This window comes from Loxodonta africana, chromosome 3 (genome assembly GCF_030014295.1).
Source record: "Loxodonta africana isolate mLoxAfr1 chromosome 3, mLoxAfr1.hap2, whole genome shotgun sequence".
Lineage (NCBI taxonomy): Eukaryota > Metazoa > Chordata > Mammalia > Proboscidea > Elephantidae > Loxodonta > Loxodonta africana.
Window position 1 is genome coordinate 180,962,438 of NC_087344.1, and position 17,309 is coordinate 180,979,746.

A 17,309-nucleotide genomic window follows, 5' to 3' on the forward strand; every position below is an offset into this window, starting at 1 on the left:
AACTGAATTGCCCGAAGTCACACATGCAAACCAGTAGGTGGCAGAGTTCAAGGACTGAGAGTCCAGCTTAAACAATGAACATCCTTCACACTGAAACTACAACCAAGACTTTAACCTGTAAATTGCTGCTGCCTGCAAAGGGTCACAAGACTAAATTTCTTTTGCAAATTGTATGTACCTATCTTTTGGGTCTATATTTAAACCTGAAGATCATTTACCCCTTTTGCACTTTCAGAGCAAGAACTGTATTTATGAGATTTGTCTCTCATAGGGCTACGAAGGGCTGCAGCCTTGAAATTTTGCTTTGTCCTTGCTTTAATATCTTGGTTTGAAGAGGATAATGTGACTGGAAAGATTCTCCACTCCTTCCCTGCTCTCTTCCACTATCTAGGAAACTAACAATGGCCTCAATGTATTTTGGGTTAAATAAGGCATCCAACAAAAAGAAAAATTTAAAAACTACTTTAAATCAGTGAAACAAGCTGCAAGAAGAAAAAAGTTAGACTCTGGAGGACAACTGAATATGGGCAAACAACCGGAGGTGTGAGCAATGTTTAGAGGGCATTGAAATCCTTGAGGATAAGATCTATAAATGAAAGTTGTAAGGATGCAAATGAAAAAGCCCTGCTTAGTAAAAGCAGATCTCCTTCACCAAAGTTAGGAATAGCCTATGCCTGAGTCTGGAGGAATCACCATCTCACAAGGTACCATACTTTCTCCTTTAGAAAACGTTTTCACATACATTATAGTACATCAGCCTTTCAACGACCCCATTTTTCAGATGCGGAAACTGTGGCTTAGGGCAGGGTTTTGACTCGTAACGATCACAAGTGGTATAAGGCGGAGCTAGAAACAATCTCAGGGTTCTTCACCAGACTGTTCTCAGCGGTTTACCGCTGAGGGCACTTAGGCAGCCAACCGGGAAGGGCTTGGCAAGGCTTCTGTAACTGCAGGGCTTGTTCTGGACTCTAGGCGGCGCCAGAGGGTGGGCGGCCTAAGGTTCGAACTGGGCGGATACTCCCGCCACGCGCCGGCAAAAAACCTGACTTGTAAATCCGCAGGAGCAGCCGCCGCCCGCGCGAGGCTTTAAGTGTCCTTAGCGCAAGGGGTGGTGGGCGGGGCAAATGGTCTTGTTCTTCCCTCCTATTAGTCCCTGGGGTAAAGGCCAGGTATCTGCAGCCAGCTGCAGTCGGAGTAAGTGAACATCACGGCTGCCGCAAGCTAGCTGATCCCTAGCGCGCGAGGCTTGAGTCTGGCCCCGAGGGCCCGTGAGGGGGAGCTACGCATGCGTGCGGTAAATATGTGGTCTTGACACCCGCCCCCTTCTAGCTGCAGGGAAAACGCTCCCTAGGGAACTGCTGTGGCAAACCCTGGCCTCCAACAGGGTTTATTCCTTTTGTTTCTGCAGTTTACCCGCTTGCCCCTACCTCTCATGCAACGCAGACTTTTCCAGCCAAATTCTCTTTAGGACAAGATTTCCTGAGGTGCAACTTCAGACCCTTACACTGCAGCTTCATTTTATTTCTTCTAAAATGACTGACACACAAACACACCCACACCCATAGATCAAGAAACCCTGAATCCCTTCTTCCTCAGTCCAGAAACTTGCTCTGACTGCCCTCCCGTAAACTCTACCTCGGTTCTCTTGGGCCCTGGCTCATCTCCACACGCCATGTCTTCGCTTGCCTCCTTCAGGAAACATTTCCTGATTAACCCCCTTGGGACTTCAGCCATCCCAATTACTCAGGAGAGAGCTCAAGGCCAAGATGAAGGCAAAGATTCTGGAGCAAAGACGCCCAGAGCGGGCACCAACCATTCCAGACCCGTCCTTCCCCCTCCGCGAGTAAAGTCAGGCAACGGCTCCGGGACACAGCTGTATTGGGAAGCGGAGGCTCCTACACAGTAGGAGGAGGGACGTCCCAGGAGGCCCGAGAACTCTGTACACTACGCGCTCGGCCCCCGCCCCACAGTCCGCCGTGAGGCCCGCCCGGGCCCAGTCCTTGGAGGAAGCCCGGAGGGGCGAGTTAAGGCAGCTTGGCTGGAAGGGAGGGGGGAGTGGGAGCCTGCCAATTCCCCTCGTAAAAGCTGGCTCACTGAGGGGACGGGCTTCTCACCTCCCACTCCTCTCTCGAGGACAGGGAAAGACAGTCAATAAATAAACCCGAGCCGGAGAGGGGACCCCGGGAGACTCTCGGAGTCCGGGAAGGCTGGAGGTGCGGAACAGGAGGGAGGGAGGTGGTCTGTCCTTGGAGAAGCGTCCACGCCCACTGCCGTTGAGGGCATAGGCCTCAGGGGCCCCGCTTGAGGCTACAGGGCAGCTCCCTTTAAAAGTTAAAATGGCTGCCGTTAGATATGGCCGGCTGGGAGGAAGGACTGACGAGGGGAGACTTTGGGGGCAACTGGGGCTTCTCGACGTCCACCCTTTTCAGTGCGCGGCCCCGATACCCCTCGGGCCGGCCCAGGTACAGGAGGTGCCTCCCGAGACCCCCGGAGTATCTGGAGGGGCCTACCGAGGGAACTCGGGTGAGTAAGGCGGGTGGTGCACGGAGCGGGGAAAAGGGCAATCTCCGCGCCCCCCCGACGCCCAGGCGGGGGGCGGGGGCGGAGAGCGCGGGCCGGGCGGCGGGGGCCGCGCACTTCCCCTCTGGGGGTACGTCCAGCCTCAGAGGTGGGGCGCATTCCCGGGGGAGGGGGCTGGAGCCTGCAAAGAGGGCCGGGGCGGGAGCGGGCTCCGGCGGGAGCGCCCGTGAGGTAAAAGGAGGTGGGGGCGGGGGCTCAGCCCCTTTCCTTGACGCCTGCGGGCCGTGCAGGTAGCGCAGCAGTTCCTCCAGGGTGGTGACCTCCACGGCCTGCCCGGGGCAGCCGGGCGGTGGCGGCCTCACCAACACGCGCGGCGCGGGGCCGCCCGCTGGATTCCCGCTCCGCGCGCGTCCCGGGCCCTCCTTGGCGTTGTTCCCGTTCTGGTTCCACTCCCAGGGGCCCCCGGCGGCGCGGAGGTGCTTGACTGGAAGCTCTGGCGTGGACTCTGGGGTGGGCAGGCAGGCCAGCTCCGGCGGGGGCACGCCTTCGGGGGGAGGCAGGAAAGTGGTGTAGAGCTGGGGTGTCTGTGCCATGTCTCCGTCCTTGGGCGGCGGCGGGGGGTCTGGGCCCCCACTGTGGAGCCGGGCCAAACTGCGGAGGGAGAGAGGGCGCGGGAGCCCCGGGGTCTCGATGTCCTTGCTCCGACGGCGGTGGGCGCGGCGACAGGCGCAGGAGACCAGGAGGGCAGAGACCGAGGCGCCCAGGGCGAAGGCTGCGGCCACGCTGGCCAGGAGGAGTGGGATGGGGACTGAACGGGAAGCCGAGGCTGGGGGGAGGTCCCGGCGCACGCCTGCCGACCGAGAGGGAGGAGGAGGGAGGCTCAACAGAGGGTAGGTGGTGCACTGAATGGTGCTGATCTAGAGGGCGCGATGTTCAGAAATCTAACCTTGTTACTCTGCAGCTCAGGGTCCCTCCACACAACCTTAACCTTCCTCAGGAATCACGCCCAGCCCTCGACCCCCCAGAACACACAGCCCATCACACTCCGCCTCACACACAGGCTAGAGCATGGGCCTGGCGGGGTCCCATACCAGCTCTGGCCCCTGTAGCCATGCCAAGAGCAATTGCCAAACTTTGCCGAGCAGGAAGTGGGGCTGGGATGCCCAGATCTATCTGGGGAGGGGAGGCTCTAAACAGGCATTAGTGAGCACCAAACACCAGTCAGTGAGGGGCTTAGAATTCTCTAATATCGGCAGCGCCACACTTCACTCCTGTCCCTCCCAGCCAGCCCCCTTACCCTGAGTATGAACTCCAAGAGTGGAAGACTGGGGCCGGGGGTGGGCATCACTGGGGGGGCTGGGGATCTCAGGGAAAGGGCCAGGACCCTGAAGCACTGGTGACAGAGACCAGGTCAGAGCCAGTGAGGCTCATGCTCTCTACCCCTGACACCCATCCAGGAGTTCCACCCCTCCCCCTCCCTTGAACCCAGGGGTCTAGACCTCCAGCCTCTACTCTGTTGTGGGTGTGGGGAAGGGTTCACCATGCAGGAGATTCATTCACTTATTTGTTCAAAAGCTATTTATTAAGCACCCTACTGTATGCTGGCACATTTGGAGGATGCTGACCCTCTTCTGAGACTCAGGGTGTTCAGGGTGCTGGTCTGCTGCCATCATGGGGCACAGACTTGGATGAGTGGAAGCTGAGTAAAGGAAGGGGAAGCTGGGACAAGAAGACTTACCATAAGCAGAATCCCCTGGGCCAGACTGACTTCCAGTAGCTCCATCTATGAACAAGGAAGAGAGTGAAGATAGGGGCGAGGGGAAGCTTCATGAAGAGCTGATGGAGGTGACTATGCCACAAGAGAGAAAGACAAGAGTTCACGCCTGGAATAGTATCTGTGGCCAACAGAACCATGTGCAGCTACGTTTGCAGCCGCACCTTCTGTTTACCTTGGCAGTCACCATCCTCCATGGCATCCCGGTCCCAAACCCGATCCACATCAGTCCTAGGAAGAAAAGGAGGTGGCTCAGTGCAGTTCTACATCTTGCTCCCATCCTCCTACCCTAGCCCCCAGCTTCCTCTCTTAGTGATGGGGACTTTTCTCCTCAGGAGATCCAAGGGCCCCTCACTTACCCACCAGGTCCCCTGATATCCACACAGCCTTGGGAGCTATGCCATCCACAGTATGGGTCCTGAGAAGCTAGACAGCTCCTAGGGAAAACAGTCACGTGAGGCTGGACCCTCACCACTCTAATCACATTCCATTCCCCTGCTTCTTCCACACTCCCCCTGATCTACAGGAGGCTCCAACCCCCATATTCCCATCCTGTCCACCCCAATCCCTGGACCATACCCTCGTTGCTGCCCACCTTCAAAATGCTTGAAGCATAAACCACCCCCTCCCAAATCACCTACCTTCCCCTGCCTCCCCCAAGGCCTGTGTTCCTGGGAGGCCCAGGGAGCTTGCCCAGGAAGGGCCTGGCCTCAGGCCCCTCTCACCTTCGACAGGCCCCATGCCGGGTGCAGCGGCTGAGAGGGAGGTGAACAATGCAGCCAGAAAAAGCCACAAAAAGCCTGTGACCCTCAGTGTCCAGCTCAAGCCCCATGACCCGCCGTGCTGTTTGGGCTGACCGTTTCCCACTGCACCTGGGGTAAGGCCAGAAGGAGTCAGAGATGAGGCGGGTGAAGGTTCCCTTTTCCTTGGGCAAGTTGAACAGAAGGTGGGGAGGTGCACCAGTAGCTGACACAACCCACGGAGCTGGAGTTCACAAGTGGCCACCCTGCCCCACCACAATGTCCAGTTTTTTTGCCAAGCCCCCTTCTCTATTCCATAGTTCCTGCCCCACAGGAGCTCCCAACCCATACCCACTACCCCATCAGCCATCTCCCATCCCACACCTACTCTTTGGGGGCCCTGCCCTCCAAAAACCTCACCGAGAGGGACTGTAGGCATCAATCTCTTCCAACAGGATGGGCTCAGATCCCCCTCCAGATCGTCCCCCTGGGGGCAGCACCTTCAGCACTGACCCATCGTTGGAGCCAAGGAACAGGACTGTGGTGTTATTGTGGGGACCTGCCATCCCATCCACAGCTACCTGGGTCAGTGGGGCCCTGCAGGGAAAGGCCTCAGGTCAGGGGAAACTGAGGCTTGTGTGTGAGCTTGAGTGTCTCAAAGAAAGCCCAGGTGTCCTGGCACCCAATCCTGGGCCCTTCCCCCACACTCCAGTGTTTCCTCCTTCCATTGCTGCCATTTACCTTGTGGGGTCAGAGGAGGAAAATGGCTAGGGGGTAGGGGGCAGTCGTGTTTTTAGCCCCATACCTGCTGGTGAGGGTGAGTAGTGGCTGATGTGTGGCAGGTGGCACGGCAGGGTCCAGCAGCGGGTGAGCCTTGATGAAGGTCAGGACATCATCAGGGAGATCTCGAGAAGAGGAGAACGAGGCAGCTCCACCTACTCCTGCACAGGACCCTGGCCTGGTGGGCACATGGGAAAGGACAGCATTAGGGCAGGGACCCCAGGCTTAGTTAGGCTCTGTGCTGTGCCACACCCAAATATGATCATAACCCTTGTTCTCCCTACACACAGACACTCACACCACTACTCCCATTCCCTGTTGCAGCCTTCCAGTCCACTGCTCACCTCTTCCCAGGACCTGGGTTTGGGCCTGACCTTAGGCAATGGCATCTCTCCTGTTGTTAACTCACTGCAGCCCCTCCCCAGGCCTTGGACACCTTACCCTCTCCTCACAATCCTATCTTTGTAACAGACTGTGCTTGTTTCTGCCCCCACAAAACCCATCCCATCCTAGGTACCTGGGTGAAGGGACCCTATCCTCAGACACAGGAGTCCAGGCCCCATCCAGACTTCTCTGCTCCTTGAATTTGCCCTCAAACCCATGCTCAATATCATCCAGGTAGAAGGCACAGACCGCAGAGCCAGGGATGCTAGGGGAGCCAGAAAAAAGATGATGCAGGCTAGGTGTTGGAAGAGACAGCACAGCTCCTCCCAGGTGAGAAGTGGGAGCTACCCTTCATGCACCATGTTAGGAGGTGGTGACTGAGGTTGGGGCAGCCACTGGGAGCCAGCTATGGAAAAAAGGTGGGTGGGAAAGAAAACTGGCTTTGAATAGGGCTTCCCCTCACTGCCCCCCATCAGTAGTCTTTGAGAGGAGAGCTTGGACACTGGTGGGGTAGGGGACAGATGGGCCACACTGGTCAGCACAGTACCAACCTATTGGTCTGGGTGGTGAAGACCCCAAAGAAAGCAGAGCGGCCGTGCAGGTTTACAGGCCCAGTCAAGGCCTGGAGGACATCAAAATAGAAGGTGGAGTCCCCAGGGACAGAGCAATTGAGCCGCAGCTTCAGGAAAGAAGTCCAATGGCGGTCCAAGGCCCGAGGTGAGCCACCCATGTCACGCTTACACACACGGGCTACACGGGAGAACTGCACCTGGGGGAGGGGAGTTGGGGGTAAGAAGACAACAGTGAGAGAGTCACAGGGCCAGCTGGGTGAAAGAAATGTGATCAAGTTAAGAACACTAAGAGATAAATGTTGGGAGTTACAGCAAAGGAGGGGTACAGTGTGGAGGGTCAATCTGGGTCAAGGATGAGGGACAGCAGGATGTAGAGGCAGAGGCTATTCCAAGTTGGGGGCTCAGTGTCCAGGGGATTGTGTTGTGGAGATTAGGGTCAGGAGCTCTCTCTTTACTCAGACTGGCTCCTCAGAATCCAACAGAACCTTCCAGCTACCCACCCCTGGTGCCCACCTCCTTACCCTCCCTAGCCGGGCATCCTCCACAGAGACTTCTCGGAAGAAGAAGTAGACGTGATCTCCATGCTCCAAGGCATGGACGAAGTGTGGCTCTGAGGAAGGGAGTGATAGGACAGGGTATGGAAGAGTATCTATACCTACTCAGAAACTCCTGTGCCCACCAGCCTCTCCCCTTTACATACATACACACCACCACCATCTGCCTGCTCCCTGCCATAGTCCTCACCCTGCACCTCCTCCCTAGGAGCAGCCTCCCGTCCCCAGGCCCGCCCTGACCTCGGAGCCACTTGGAGTCGTACTTGGCGGAGCGAAGTGGGGGCTGAGGCCCGAGGCTCCTGTAAACTACCGCATCGCTGGCCTGGAAATCCGCAGCTGTGGCTGAGTACAGACTGCCCTCTGGAGGGGTGGGTAGGGTAGAGTCGGGAAGGCTCAGGGACCTGTATCCATGCTCTTCTGAGATCTCCCACCCTACCTGGCCCCTGGCCCTGGCCCCTATCTTGGCCCTCCACTCAGGGGCTTGGGGAAGAGAACAGGTTGGGAGTGAGCTAAGCTGGGTTCTCCCTCCAGCCACATGCCTGTCTCCCACATGCCAAGGTCCATACCTGCAAAGACGGCCACATTGGACTGGGTGGCGTCAAAGGGGCATCGAGCCTGCCCACTCAGCTCCTCACCCTCCTGCTGCAGTGAAGTTATCTGGGGGCAGATGGAACAGGTTCATAGAACCCTTGGGGTCTTGGAGCTTGGCTCCATAGCCTACTTCCTCATGTCCCCTTGCTTCCTTCCCCCGCCCCTCTGGGTACTCCCATTCCTCCACCCCAGGTGATGGTCCTTCTCCACCAAACTGGCCATTTTGGGTCCTCCCACAGTGACCCTCCCAGCCTCCCCTTTGTACCCCATAGCTGCGGCACACAGGACTGAACGAGTTTGTTCCACAGGCAAGGAGAGTCTGGGAGTCCCAGGGAATGAGAACACGGATGTAGTTGTAACACTCGTCCTAGAGAACCCAAAATTCCAGGTCAGCCACAGAGGTCCCTGGGGCTGGAACTAGCGGCCACAAGGAGTAAGGTTCCTATCCTTGAGCTAGTCACAGCAATATGAAGTAAAGTCCCAGCTAAGTCATTCGTTAGCTCTACAGCCTTGAGCAAGTCCTTTGGCCTCTCTGAGCCTCACTTTCCTTATCTGAGAGTAATAATAGCTATTTCCCAGGGTTTTTTGTGAAGTGTGTATAAAGGAAGCTAAAAGCCATGAATTCCCTTTTCTTCCCAGTTTCCTCTGAGGCCTGGGATGGGAGGTGGGTGGGAAACAGGGCATGGTGGAGGGCTGCATGGACAGGGCCTGGAGGCCAGGTAATCCTTTTCTTTCCTCGAAAATTCTCATGCCACAGCTCACCGTCAACTTCCCCCGCACAGCACAGTTCTCCACATCCTGGCTCCTCCATGTTAGATACTGAAAAGAAAAGCAGAAGAGGGAAAATCATAGGGCAACCTGGACCCCACCTCACACTATAGCTCCTTTTGAATCCTTTTCCCTACCCAGTTAACCCCCATGAGTCTTTCCCAGCCTCATCCCCATGCCTGTCCCTCATCCCCTCAGCCCCTCACCTTGTTGGGCACCAGCCCCTTCCCCTCTTCTTGGGCTTGAAGATCGAAGGAGAAAACATGATCCCTGAAGGAGTAGGCAAGCAGGGATCAGAGCCAAGCCAGGGCACCCACCCGAGCTCCTGAGTCCCCACCTTCCCCATGTTCAGCTACTCAAGAGACAAACAGCACAGACCTCCTGCCCTTTTTCCTCCCCCTTACTCTACGCCTTGGCTTGTGCTCTGGGTCCAAGCATGTCCATGTCCCATGGCGTGTGCACCTGCATGTGTCCCCTGCAAAGGTGCTGCAGTGGCCATGCAGGTCCCATGTCTGCCCGGGTGCATGCATGTCTTCCCCACAACTGTGCCTCGGTCAGTTTACCGGGCGGCCACCAGCAAGGTCCGGTTCAAGGTCAGAAATCTCTGAAAATCCAGCCCAAGTTGTGCAGCCACGGCATCATCCTCCAACCCCCGGAACCAGGATAGTGGGGAGGTACCTAGGAGACACAGAGAGGTGTGGTGCCAAGGGCCAGCCGGGATACCACATATTCCCCAAACACCCTGTCCAACCACACAAAAGTAGGAGAGGGATACCCAGCTATAGCAGAGTAGATCTGTGAGGTAAGTTGTGAGGTGCCCTAAAACTATTACGAAAAGTAATAGCAGCTAACATTTAGCACTTAATCTCTGCTGGGCACTGTTAGCACTTTTGCCCCACAGGGTTTCCAAGGCTGTAATCTTTACGGAAGCAGACTGCCACATCTTTCTCCCATGGAGCAGCTAGTGGGTTCAAACCACTGACCTTTCAGTTAGCAGCCAAGTGCTTTAACCACTGCACCACCAGGGCTCCTCCTTTCTAGGTACCTTATTTCATTTAATACAACTCTTTTTTTTTTTTTTTTTATGAGGTAGGCACTAACATTGGCTTCATTTTACAGAAATTCATTTAGCTTGAGAGTGGCAAAAATCAAAACTCCATTGCCGTTGAGTCAATTCCAACTTATAGTGACCCTACAGGACAGAACAGAACTGCCACAGAGGGTTTCCAAGGCTGTAATCTTTAGGGAAGCTGACTGCCACATCTTTCTTCCGCAGCGTGGCTGGTATATTCAAACTGCCAACCTTTTTCTGTTAGCAGCCGAGCACTTAACCACTGTTTCACCAGGGCTCCCTGAAAGTATCAGGCACCACGATTCAGATCCAGGGCTTTCCAATTCCAGACTTAAGCCAATCCCTATCTCTCCCACACTGTGCAGTCTCATCTTGCAACATCTACTCACCCCATGTCTCCCCACCCTCTCTCTGCACCGTTCCTTCAGGCCCTTCACAGGCCACCCAGCCCTCCAAGATTTCTGTCTCCTCTGACCAACTCCAGCATCCACCTGACCTGGTTACGGAAACCACTGTCATCAGAGCTCAAAGGGAGGTGAGTTCAAGGACAGACGATAGATGATTTAACATTAGTAAAATGCTCAGAACTGCATCTGACAGGTACAAATATTTGCTGTTCTTACCCATTCCCCAACCATTACTCCCAATAACCCAACTGCAGTCCCTCCAGGCTTGAAATTACTCTAAATCCTATATAAGACCTCCCCAAAAAACCAAACCCACTGTCATCGAATTGATTCTGACTCATAGCGACCCCATAGGGTTTCCAAGACTGTAATCTCTACAGAAGCAGACTGCAACATCTTTCTCCTGTGGAGCAGCTGGTAGTTTCAAACCGCCGACCTTTCGATTAGCAATCACTTTAACTACTGCGCCACCAAGACTTCTTACATATATAACAGAGTTCTACAAACAGATGAAGATTCTATCAGAAAAAGTGAGTTTATGATTTTTATCATGGTGGGACCTTGGCTGGCTGGTGGTACAAATGGTAGACAGGGAGGTAAGAGGTGTTAGGAATCCCTGAACTAGTCCCAAGCTTTCATTTTGTAGCTAATGATAGCAAATACATATAAAGCATTTAATTTGTGCCAGACAGTATTCTCAGCACTTTATGTGCATTACCTCATTTAATCCCTAAATAACTTTGTGAGGTATAATACTATTATTATCCTCATTTTGCAGATGAGGAGACTGAGGCAAAGACAGGTTAAATAACTTGATCAAGGTCACATAGCTAGCGAGAAGCTTAGCAGAGATTCAAACCTGCTAGCTTTGGTCTGGCTGAGAGTCATGTTCTTAACCAAGCCACCAGATGAAACTGTCTGTAAGTGAAGAAAGCAGATCCAGGGATGAGAAGCAACTGGCCTGAGGTGCCAGCTAGCTCTACCTGCCTGTTCCTCTTTGCTGGTCAGCCCTTAGCTGGGAGCCTTCTTGTGCCTTGCCTTCCACACAGGAGCTCTCAGTTTTTGCTGGTTGAGTGATGGGCTCAGAGGGGCAGGGTTGCAGGACACTCACCTTGCAGGTCAGAGATCAGCAGAGGGAGGGGGTCCTGGGGGAAGGCAGCCTGGATATGGGGTAGTGAGAGCAGCAGCAGCAGTAGCAGCAAGGGCATGAAGTAGGGGGCACGGGGCATCCTGTGCGGGGCAGCTCAGGCCCCAGGGGGTGGCCCCTCACCCATATGCTGGCCCTGAAAGGGGAGACAGAGAGAGGAAAGTGAAAGAGGAACCAAGTTCCCCTTACCCCTAGCAGGGCTCCTTCCCTGGTCTATCCCCAGAAGACCCTGTGGGGTGGGGGAAAGAGCCCTCTCTCTGGCATTGCCTCAGTCCCAGCCAGCTGTCACCATCACTCAAAGCCCTTCCCGCTCCAACTGGCCCAAACTGGCTGGTATGAGGATGGCTGGTGATGACCCCAGGTAAGGACAGGACACACCCGCTCCTCCTCTCAGCCTTCTCACTCAGCCTCTCCTCCTCTCTCCTGACTGGGTCTGGGACATTGGGTAGGTGACACCTCCTGGCCCCCCTCTTGCCAACCCCTTCTCAGCTATAATTAGATACTGAAGCCTTAAAATTATAAATAGTGACTCCTTGGCACTGGGAGGAGGAAGAGGGCACCATGTCTGCCTCCCCCTCCCTTGCAGACCCCCACAGCACCCTGGGAGCAATGTAGGCACTGTGCCCAGGCAAAGGCAGCTGTGAGGCAGCCACTCTCCTCTCGAGGGCTGAGGAAGAACAGTGTAGAGGAGAGGGGGGCATCCTGGGGGTCATTACCCAGGTCTAAGCTTCTGCTTCAGGGGCACCTCTCACTGCTGGGGAGAAGCTGGAGTTTGGGGGGGTGGGGGACTGTCTTAGCCAAAAATGAATCTGCATCAAAGCCAGATCAGAGGCTAAATTTAGCTCTGGCTGCAGCTGTCTCCCCGACCACTGTGCCCCCTCCTAGCCTCTTAGCCCCCTGCTTGCTCCCTGGCTCCTAAGAACCAATGCACGTACTTGGGTGGGGGTAAGAGCAGACCCACCCCCTATAAGGATCCAGGAATAGAAGGGGCTATACTGGTGAGGAGAAATGGCTGAACATGCCCCTTTCTCCCTTCCTTCCCTCATCGGGCTGCCTCTGCAATTGAAATATAAATAATTCAATGACAGGCAGGCAATTGTAGCCTAAAGTCCAGGAAAAGATGGATCCAGTGGAAGGGATGGTGAGACAAGCCTCCTTCCTTCCTACCCATCATCTTCCCACGACCAGCTGACCCTGACAGTGGGGTGTCCACCAGTTTCCTGCCTTCCCCTGAAATTGAAGTGGGGGGCTGAGCAGTCTCCGGAAATCAGGTCAGGAAGGGTGAGAATCATTTCTTTCTGTGAACAGCTATCCTACACCAATCCTGTTACCCATCCCACCCTGTCTCCTAAAGGAGAGACCCTGGGGTTCTACACCGAGCCCCCTTCCATTTCCCCAACAATTCCACTCTTGGAGCTAGAACTCAAGTGTCCCCCCACCCCCAATCCAGCGTCACTAGTGGGGAGGCTGACGTCAGGTGGGTCCCAAGAGAGCTGGAGGAGGGAAGGGGTAGGAACACCTAATGATGACCCCCCTCCCCAGGGGCAGAGCAGACAACCAGCTAACGACCCTCTGGTGTTGAGAGGCCCCGAGCTTCTCTCTGCCATGTTTCCGGATGCTGATGCTCCCAAGAGAAAGGGACCCAGCTCGTCTCCTAGCCTCCCCCTGCCAACCCCCCCCCGACCAAGTTGCCCTGGGCAACTGGTATCTTCACCTTGGAAACAACTTTGTTCTCTGGCAAACGGAGAGGGCAGCCAGACCCTCTTCCTGCTCCTTGGCCATGTCTGCTTCCATCCTGCCCTTAGGAACTGCTGCCCTGTCTGCTTCCATCCCACCCTTAGGAACTCCTGCCCTTTCCTTACCTGGGGTGGTAACTCCTGTGGGGGTCTGAGGGGAATAGGAGACCTCTGACCTGATGGAAGAAGGGACAGAAGGAGGAAAGAGAGAGTTACACTTCCCTTGAAAGTAAATGTGAAAATTTAGGAAAAGTCTGCTGAGGCTAGGGTGGGGGAGATGCTTCCCTGGAAGTTGGGGCCGTTGACACTGAGTTTGGTTACAAAGGTGCTGGTCTTGTAGGGCCGATTCATGCCTGGGGGTGTGAAGGCAGGGACCAGGGATGGTCCCTAGCCAGAAAATCCTGGAGTTACCGGACCAGCGTTGGGGAAAGTGGTGACTGGAAGAGTTTGTGGGGCACAGTGACCAGTCCCATGTTAAAACCTTCAGAATCCAGCAGCCTTCCTAGCAAAAAAAAAAAAAATCCAACCGGTTGCCCTCGAGTCAATCCTGACTCATTTCGACCTATAGGACAGAGTAGAACTGCCCCGTAGGGTTTTCAAGGCTGTAAATCTTTATGAAAGCAGACTGCCACATTTTCTCCCACTGAGCGGCTGATGGGTTTGAACTGCAGACCTTTCGGTTAGCAGCTGAGCACTTAACCACTGCGACACCAGGATTCCTTAAGGCGCCCTAGCTGGGGACAATAGAGGCTGATTTGCATCTCATTTACATGCTCTTCATTTCCAGGCAAAACGGTCTGATAGCAGCACCCACAGCCCGGTCCTTCTTCCCTAGAAGAGCAGCCCTGCCTCCCTCCCATCCAGTCTCCCTCCCCACCCCCCACTTAGGCTGGGTTAGTCCGGCCTCTCAGAATACTGGGTTGGCCTTTCCCTTGGCCCCCAGACTCAACTAGGATACATCCTTAACAGGGCTTATCACAAGCCGTTCTTGGGGAGCAGCATCTGGGTGACCTCACCCCACCCCTGGTCTGGAGAAAGGCTTAATTTGCCCTAGGACCAATCCCAGCTGCTTCATACTCCCGATTTGAAGCAAATGAGGGAGACCTGGCCATCTCTTTCTCACCCTCCTAGGTTCTCCCCTAGCTGGGAAGAGGAAGCAGCCCTTCTCTCTCCTCCTGGCCCCCAGAGCCACCTCTTGGGAGTGGCTGGGGTCATAGCCAGAGTATGTCAGGGGCTGGGGAAGGGATGGAGGAGTCCGGGCTGGGGACAATAGCAGGAAGCCCTCGGGCTGGTCGCCCGCCCGCCAGTCCACCTTCCTGGGGGGCGGGCGGGGAGGTACTGAGGGGCCTCAACGTGTTCCCTTTTCGAACACATTTCCCCCACCCCCAGCTCTCAGCCCCAGACTGGGCACCTACCCTCCCTCCCACCTAAGCCCCAACGAGGATAATCCAGGTGTCTAGAGCCTCGCATGAGGTGGGCCAGGGGCCTGGGGCTTGACGCGTCTCCCCTTCACTGGATCCAAGGCTCCGAGGAGGGGCGGTTAGCAGTCTGGGCCGGGACCGGGTCCCAGAGCCACGTTAGCGGGAGGAGGGGCTGAAGGGGCCTGCAGGCGCAGACGGACTGGGGATGGGAGCGGGGGTGGGAGAGCGGAGGCGGGTCTCTGAGGCCAGAGAAACAGGGCCAGAGGCTGGGAACCGACGAAGGCGGGCCCATGGCCAGCGCTGAGCGGGGTCTGCGGGCTCGGGATGCGGTCGCCAGCTCGGGTCTCCTCCTTGGGAGACCTCAGTCTAACAAAGCCCCGGGCCGAGGGGGATGAAGGGAGGATATGGGCGCTGGGACCGATATTTCTTGGGGACCCCATTCCCCGACTCTGTGCCAAAATCAACTCCCCAGGGATTGCTCAGATTCCCGCTTGCACAAGGACAGCGGAGCTGCCAAGACACCAGGATCTGGAACGAGGCGTCCCCCTTCCCATTCCAGCAGGGGCATCGAGAGGGTCCGATTCTCGGCCGGTCTCGTAGCCTTAGTTTCCCCGCCAGCGAGGGAATGGGCCAGGTTTTCCACCCTCTGTACTGTGCGCGCCTCAATCCCCTTTCGCGCTCCGGGACAGGGACGCGATCCAGAGAAAGCCCACCCCGACGGGGCGCCCAGACCCTGTGCCCAACAGTGCCGTGCTGGGGCTCGGCCACGGTTCCCTTCACCCTTCACGGACCCCAACTCCGCCAACCCTCTCCGCCAGCCAGGCGCACGACGCGCGGATACCCTTATCCGTCCCTCTTGCAGTTCGGAGGGTTGCTCCCGGGCTGCAGCGGCCCCCGTCCCTTCCCGCCTCCCTGCAGCCCCATCCCTGCCCTGGGGTACTTGCTCTGAGATCCGGGTCAGCGGGCTCGAGATCGCAGCGGGCAGGCAGGGGCCCCGCGCCGCTCTGAGTTCGCAGTCCGTGCTTGGGCGCTCTGGCAAGATGTAAGGAGCGTCCCACTTGAATGGAGCTTGGATCTGGGCTCGACGCTGTCTGATCGGGCGAGCCCAGGGTCCCAGTCGCAGCCCCTACTCCCGACGCAGCTCCGCGGAGGAAAACAATGCGACCGCCCGGAGCTCTGGGCCGGGCCCTAGCCGCCCCGCCCGCCTCCCGGCCGGACCCACCTCCCACCCGCCTCCGGATAGCTGCGACTAATCCCGCCCTGGAAGGTCGGCTAGACCCCGCCTTCTCGACACCTTTCCGCCAATAGTACAGCTAGGGGGCGGGGCGTCAGGAGCACCGCCCACTGAGAGGGCCAGGCTGGGAGGGTGAGCTGGATATCAGAGACAGGCGAGAGATGGAGAGACCCAAGGACAGTCGCTGAGACCCGGAGAGAAGAAAAGACATACAGAAGCAGAGACAGGTTAACAGAGGAAGGGTCACATGAATTAACAAGAAGGGGCCCTGGGGAAAAAATCTCACAACGAGAGAGGAAGGAAAAGAAGCTGGGAGGAGAGACAGACAGGAAACCGAAGAAGGGAGGAGGGAGCTGGCTAGACTGGGTGCGACCCTCCCTCCTTTCACCTCCCAATAGCTATGGCAATCCTGCTCCCTGGGGAGTGTCCCCCCCTCCCCTAATTGCCCCCAATCCTTTGTTTCTCGCTTCTACTCTTTGACCTCAACCCCCTTATTTCTCCCCATGTGCCTCCTCTGGTTCATCCTGCCCCTAAAAGGAGGTCTAGCATGCAGCTGCGGATTTGAGGCTTGGGAAGAGAAAGGAAGGGGTCAGGAGTTCCTATCCTTCCCTCCCCCCTTCAAAGCAGAATGAGCTTGGGCCACCAGGCCAGGAGCTAAGGAGCCAGGAAGTCAGGGTGGCTGGCGGGCAGGCTGTTGCTTGATGGAGAAGGACAGGTGAGAGGGGCTGAAGCCAAGAGAGATGTGGAGACTGAGACAAACTGACTCAGGGAATCACACAGAAAGAGGAGCAACATGGAGACCTAAAAGCAAGAGAGAAAGAGAAAGTGATCAGCTGTCCCAACCCCGCATAGCCTTTCTGCCCCACACCCAGACACAGGATTGTTGATATCCCAGCTTTCCTCAGAGGGCTCCAGACAACCCTTCAAACAGCGAAACTGCTCCCTCTCCATCCCCACCCTCCATAAAGACCCTTTGATTCTGGGAATGTCACTGTGGAGGAAGAATGAGTCTACCTCAGACAGCACTGCTTGGCTCCCACCTTGGTGGTGCCCGCTAAGATTCTTCCCTGCGTGGGGCTGGGACAAAAGACATTTGTGAAATTCCCAGGAAAGTGGGTGGCCTAAAGGACACTGGCATTCTTAGATAGTTTGATCTGAGTGGGCACTTCCCCTCTCCATATCCTGGTCTCTGGACAGAGGAGAAGGAGGGGCAGGGGTTTGTCACTTCTAAAAAAAGGCCACTCTTAATTAGACTGAGATCAGGATAGGTAGCATCACCAATTGGGCTAACCCCCACAGTGAGTAAGCAAGACACACACACACAAACACTGAGATACAGAGACACATAGGTGGAAGTTCAGGTGAACCAGTGAGATAAACAGAGAGACAATGGAATAATACCTACGCAAGATTAACTATTGAGGGATCTTGGGTACAAGACAATTCGGTGGACAGTTGAGGCTATTTTAAAGACTGAAGAAAGTTTTGGGGAGAAAGACATCTCAAAATATAGAAGCACTCAGAGGTTGAAAAAAGCCTCCCCAGTTTCTAGCACAAGGCCTAGAATGTAGTCTAAAAACTCAGTGCAGTGGATTCCGACTCATAGCGA

The 17,309-nt window shown here is 55.9% G+C and overlaps 1 protein-coding gene and 1 long non-coding RNA gene across 7 annotated transcripts; one reads left to right on the top strand and one right to left on the bottom strand.

The window, feature by feature from the left end:
• Window positions 1-1,500: 1,500 nt before the first annotated feature.
• SEMA6C (semaphorin 6C) lies at window positions 1,501-11,391 on the bottom strand. 5 transcript variants are annotated; one of them, XM_023547336.2, is made up of 18 exons: window positions 11,274-11,391; window positions 9,247-9,361; window positions 8,890-8,953; window positions 8,678-8,734; window positions 8,181-8,282; window positions 7,891-7,981; window positions 7,565-7,684; window positions 7,292-7,380; window positions 6,750-6,967; window positions 6,332-6,463; window positions 5,840-5,992; window positions 5,455-5,631; window positions 5,020-5,166; window positions 4,654-4,731; window positions 4,470-4,525; window positions 4,259-4,303; window positions 3,818-3,913; window positions 1,501-3,370 (listed from the first exon to the last, which is right to left on the bottom strand). In XM_023547336.2, exons 1-18 carry the CDS (start codon window positions 11,389-11,391, stop codon window positions 2,325-2,327), a joined length of 2,904 nt encoding a protein of 967 aa, XP_023403104.2. In that variant the 3' UTR covers window positions 1,501-2,324. The 5 variants fall into 5 exon arrangements, with proteins under 5 accessions (XP_023403104.2, XP_003409524.2, XP_010587753.2 ...); XM_003409476.4 differs by lacking the exon at window positions 3,818-3,913; XM_010589451.3 differs by lacking the exons at window positions 3,818-3,913; window positions 8,181-8,282.
• On the top strand, window positions 2,420-11,286 carry LOC135230799 (uncharacterized). Of its 2 annotated transcripts, none has more exons than XR_010321539.1 (5): window positions 2,420-2,523; window positions 5,029-5,171; window positions 5,490-7,670; window positions 10,184-10,290; window positions 10,517-11,286. It is a non-coding gene; the product is annotated as an uncharacterized LOC135230799 (long non-coding RNA). The 2 variants fall into 2 exon arrangements; XR_010321540.1 differs by having other exon boundaries at window positions 5,490-6,915; window positions 7,533-10,290.
• Window positions 11,392-17,309: the final 5,918 nt, after the last annotated feature.